This window comes from Lupinus angustifolius, chromosome LG07 (genome assembly GCF_001865875.1).
Source record: "Lupinus angustifolius cultivar Tanjil chromosome LG07, LupAngTanjil_v1.0, whole genome shotgun sequence".
Lineage (NCBI taxonomy): Eukaryota > Viridiplantae > Streptophyta > Magnoliopsida > Fabales > Fabaceae > Lupinus > Lupinus angustifolius.
Window position 1 is genome coordinate 13,341,365 of NC_032015.1, and position 6,000 is coordinate 13,347,364.

Consider the following 6,000-nt stretch of genomic DNA (forward strand, 5'->3'; position numbering starts at 1 on the left):
ACAATAATAGCTAAACTCTAAGCATGTTAGAAATGTATGAGATAGACTGCTGAAAAACTAATTAAAAAATTATAACCTAACTCATCTATAGTGAATAGTGAGAGATACAAAAATGGAAAATCCATGAAAAGGGAAAAACTAAAAAAAAGGACAAAACTCACTTTTAGCATCTGTAAAGTGTTTTTTAGGTTTTCAAGTATATGAGTATTGTGGGAAGATGAGTTGAATAAATGAATATAGTGGGAAGATGAGTTGAATAAATGAATATAGTGGGAAGGTGAGTTGAATGAAAATTGTGGGAAGATAAGTTAAAGGAATGTGGTGGAAATGTGAGTCTTGTGGGAATGAGAGTCTTGTGAGAAAGTGAGTGTAGTGTGAAGCTTTTCCAGGTCTAATAAGATTGTCTGAATTTTAGACTCTGAATGAACGAGTATATATGAGGTTTTGTGTTTAAATATGAGAATCAAAGATTAAACAACATTTAGTGAAACGAGCAATATGGAATCCATGACTTTCAATAATATTGAGTGAAGCAAACATTGTTAAAGGTGTGAGAACAACATTATTTGTTTTACTGAGCCTTCTTCGATCTGAGTCATACATTCAATAGCTCACTGAGGTAAAGATTATTGATTGTATATTTGTGTATTATATTTAACAGCATTTACTTTACTTAATACTATTTGTTTTCATTTTTCTATCATTTAACAACGTTCCATACAAGCATTTGTTGAATATGTGTTATTAAATAAGCATTCTTAGGTAGTGACGACAGAGAGTAATAATTAAAACAATTTACAGTGACAATCGTGGTGCCCTCTTTGAATTATATTCATACGTCCGTCACTGCAATGAGATTCTTGTTATCTAACATGATAATATAACACAACCATAGAGGTACAATATTTCATTAATTGTATTATTTGACGTGAAATCACAATATTTTGTTGAGACATAGAAATGACCGTTAAATTGAAGCTAGCAATGTAAGATATTTATATACCTATGTGCCGTAGAAACTGGGTCCCTCACAAAAATTGAAAAACATGTGGCATAGTTGCTTATTAATATCTTTGCAGTTGTGATAGATGTGAATAATTCACTTACTACGTTTTTCATTATTGTGATACAAACAAGATCTAGAATAAATCTTATCTTGTGTATAGTTTGTCATGCTTGTCCATGATTGTTCATTACCTAGCAAGTCAAATTTCTGATCAGTGCTATAAAGATTCCCGGAGGCAATAAAGGAGAATTAAGATTTTTGCTCCAACTACTCATCATTATGTCTATACTAGTGTAGACACAAACAATTTCAACCAATGATATAAAAACTGTACCAACCAATTAGACTACCGAACCCCTAACCGGTATAGTACAGATGTTGAACCAGTCAAATATTAAAATTGGTCAAAATTGGTCAAAAGCTGATCAAAACTGGTGAACTGGCCGGTATTTGACTAAACCGGCCGGTTTATACACATATTTTTTTTTATAAAAAAAACTTAAAAACTCATTACAAGGTGGCTTATCTTTCCAACTATCCTTCAACACTTCAAGACACATGTTTCCAAGACATACTTAAATTACACATTTTGGTTCCAAACATTCGTGTGCAAAAATATAATCTCGATATAAGACAACTTTGACTCATTGGTGTTAAATGTTAAAACTCTAAATTTATTTGTTTTGTAGAGTGAGTTGTGAACTTGTGTCATTTATTTATATTTTGTGGTTGTTAAGTGATACTTTTGGATTGATATATTTTTCGTAGTTTAGACTTTGAATTTGTTAAAGACTTAAAGTTGTTTGTTTATGTGAATTTTGAGTAGATTATAAATATGAATTATAAATTTGAGTATCTACCTATTTGAAATTTTTTGTTATAGGTTTATATATATATATATATATATATATATATATAAGCAGGTATGTCCGGTTTAACCAACATGTGACTTAATTAGTAACAATTGAACCACTATATCACTATACCAATACTCTGACCGGTTTAATAACCGATACAATTTTAATAACACTAATTTCAACAACAAAATATTGTTACCTGCACATTTTAGTACGCAATAGTTTACATTTCTAGCATTTGGTAATTAATTTCATTTTTATTATTTGAATAAAAGGTTGTCTTATTTTCTGTATAGAACTATAAGATAAGAAACATAATTATGAAAATTGAATATTAATTGTCATGTAATCATATCAATTAAAATTGGTTATATCTATCAATTTTTACTTCAAGTTATAGTTTTTTATGAAAGTGATTTAAAACATGGTGCATCGCTGAGTAATACATTTTGTTTAAACACATGATTTAAATAAAAATATTTATCACAATTTTTTTAGTTTTTAATATATATATATATATATATATATATATATTCATGAACTCATGGTGTAGAAGCACTATCTTGATTAGCTCGTACAAATTGTTCTTTCACCAAAAACCAACACAGAAAGTTGAAGGATTTTAATGAAAAACTGATAGTTGATTCTAGTATACTGAACATACCCATGTAGTGTGTTTATGTAATGGAACTACAAAATGGTGATCTTTAGAGCATTGTAACCCTCCATGCAATCTAAGAGAATTTAATTATCAATTTCTGTATGGGAAAAGCAAAAAAATACAATATTCTGATAGTTTCATGATCAGAAAATGAGTTTTTGACCAACAACAGGGGCAAAATGTAGCATAGTTATGCAGTAGCTATGGCAACCCCAATAATTAAATGTGAAGTTTCACATGTTTTCTATTTCTTTCGAAAAGCATAATAATTTCTTTAACTTGGCCCTCCGAGATAAAGTATTATTCTGCTCAATCTCGTTGTTAAAAATCTTCTACCTATACCCTGGTCGTCATGCTTATTTTCATTGTACCATCAATGTCCACACTTATGATTCCAATATTCTATAATTCACTATGTTGTCAAAGTGATACTTCTCTTTTGTGGAGTTAGAAGTCATTTTTAGTTTATTATATGGGCATTAACATTTCCCTACCAATTACCAAGTATTTGTTGTTTAATCTGGATGGCCTTAAATTTAGATCAACAGAAAGTTCTTGTTGTTGCAGATTGTTAAGGTTTTGTGATAGTGCATATAAGTCTGGTATTTTATTTTTCCTGGCTCTTATGCATTAGCTTTAAGTTCTTCATCATTTTCTCTGCATAAACTATTTGCAGGAAATCTTATCAGACGCATCATTAGATGACAGGGTTAGGGCAAGCAACATAATTGGTCATAAAAAACTCAACAATCTCCGAGTTTCTCATAGGGTATTGTCTTGTGTAGTCAATTACTGTATTTAAATTTCTGTATACTATACTCCTGCTGTTGATAAAATTATTTTACATTTTAAAATTCTGTAGATTGGAAATCCTTTGGATTACGACACGTTAAAGGAAACCATTTTGAATATCCATGGTTCTTTGAAGAATGAAGATATTCCTTTGTCAATTGCTGTCATATCTGACAGAAAATGGCTTCTTGGAGGTAAGCATGTGTACTAGTTTTTTTCCGGGTTAGAGTGGCCTTTTATTGACTGTTCTTTTTTGCAGATCCATCTAAGGCAGACAAGCATTCTGCTTATTCTCTCTTACTTGCAGAAAATCTCTGCACTAAATTTGGAGTTAAGGTGATACCTTATTCGAATATTATTCGTATGTGTAGAGAGAAAATCATTGTTGATTAAGTTGGGCATATTTTGTAGGTGCAAAATCTAGTTGCAGAGATTGTTGATTCAAATTTGGGGAAACAAGTAATGCATTAGTTTTTACAAGTTGGTTTAATTTTATATTGCAATATTTTCTGGTGGTGCTAATCATATAGAAAGTGATGCAGATTACTAAAATCAAGCCATCACTTACATACATTGCAACAGAGGAACTAATGAGCCTTGTAACAGCTCAAGGTCACAAATTGTTCTACTCTCATATCTTTAATTAGTGTGGTTTATTACCTATGTCAATGTTGAAAAAGTTATTTTCTGTACTTGAAAAATAGTGACAGAGAACAATGAACTGAATGAGGTGTGGAAAGATGTATTAAATGCAGAGGGTGATGAAATATATGTGAAGGTAATATATACTTTTCTTTTTTTGATTAACTCATTCTGCAAAATTGCATACTAAGGTTAATGTATGTGAAGGTATTATTCCAGAATAAGAATGACAGTCGCGTCAGTCTTCATGTTCTTCCTTTCCTTTAAGTGTTCCATTCCATACAAAACTTTATGGTTACTTTATCACTCTCCATCAGTAACATGCATTATTTAAAACTGTGGACCACATCACATGATGCAGCCGCAATATTGTGGTTGTCATAACCATATCACACCTCAATTACGGTGTGACATGAAATCACAATGATATAGCCGCATCGGACTGCAATGAATTGCATCAGGCTGCATCAAGCCACATTGAATTCAAAAAAATCACATTGCAACGACCGTAATCCGCTTCGCAGCGGTTACAATGACCGGAATATAGTAATAATATCCATAAACACAATCACAACTACAATTTAAAACCCTGGTAACATGTATGTATCCTATGAAATGAGTGTGTAGTAAACTTTTTTGTCTAGGGCTAATTATAAATTGTCCCCCTTATATGCCATAAATGTTAATGTTGTGTATAGTTATTGTGGACCGCTTCACGTGATCTGACTGCAATATTACGGTTGTAGTGACCGCTGCAACCGCATCACACCACAATTGCAGAGTGATACTGAATCAAAATAATGCGGTCGCATTGGGCCACAATACAACTACATTGGACCGCATTTAGGCTGCATCAGGCGGCAACGCAACCGCATTTGGCCGCATCGATTTCAAAAATATTTTTTTACTCACAAATAATTTACACTGCAATAGCTGAAATTTGTATCACAACTGCCACAATAGTAGTAATTGCAAACACGACCACAACTACAATTTAAAATATTGGTTGTGTATATCTCATTTAAGTTAGAGTATGTGTTAAACTGTACCATAACAATGCCCCAATAACCATTCTATTGTAATATATATACTTGTAGCAGTAGTGTTAATGCAATTGACTCACATTTGTTTGTTATTACAGGATATTAGCCTTTACATGAGAGAAGGAGAAAATCCATCCTTTTCTGAGCTCTATGAGAGAGCACATTTACGGAGAGAAGTAGCCATAGGTTATGTGAAACACAACAAGAAGGTATGGTGCCTTTGAAATTAATGTCGATTCGTCTAGTTTAACATGTTACCGAACTCCACTAAGTCAAAGCCTAGCCTCGTGCACCGGGTCTGTCCTTACCGATACTTTTCCCATTTGCAGATAATCAACCCAGCTCCCAAGTCAGAACCTCTCTCTCTTGAATTGACTGACTCATTAATAGTTATATCTGAGCTTGAAGGAGAACAACCTATCATTTTGTAAAGCTTTAATGCAATGTTAGCTTCCTTTTTGGTTTTGTTTTTGGTAATGGTAGAGAGGCATTGTTGTTGACATCTAATATATAAGAATCTCAGTTGAGCAAACCCCAAGTAGTAATAGTGGAAGAGAAATTCTTCCAAGAGTAAATATATATCAGATTATTTCTCCTAAAATTCTTGCTAACATCAATTTGATCGTACAAAGATGATGAACGGAAAGTAGTTCTTTACAGTGTAAAATAAGTATCAATTTATTGACCAAATTGATGTCTGAAGATAGATTAAGAGACTCAAATAATGTTCCTTTTAAATGTTGTCTGTAATCTTTGAGGGCCAATGTAGCTATGGAGCTTGAGGAGTTATATAATGAATTATTACATTTAGAATACAATTTTAATGAAGTATCTTCACTCAAATAAAAAACAATTATTTTGACATGTATGTATTTTCTTGTAGTCCACTATAATAGAGTACAACATTTGTTTAACATCATATGTTCGGGAAGCGAACATATTATCTTTCTACAGCATATCCTTCAAAAGTGTAAGTAACGATGTAAAACTTTTATCAGT

General features: G+C 31.9%; 1 protein-coding gene across 1 annotated transcript; it reads left to right on the top strand.

Moving 5' to 3' along the window:
• On the top strand, window positions 3,049–5,707 carry LOC109352949 (putative ion channel POLLUX-like 2). Its single transcript, XM_019595135.1, has 9 exons — window positions 3,049–3,094; window positions 3,166–3,293; window positions 3,387–3,510; window positions 3,576–3,652; window positions 3,728–3,775; window positions 3,859–3,928; window positions 4,021–4,094; window positions 5,100–5,210; window positions 5,331–5,707. Exons 1-9 carry the CDS (start codon window positions 3,049–3,051, stop codon window positions 5,430–5,432), a joined length of 780 nt encoding a protein of 259 aa, XP_019450680.1. The 3' UTR covers window positions 5,433–5,707.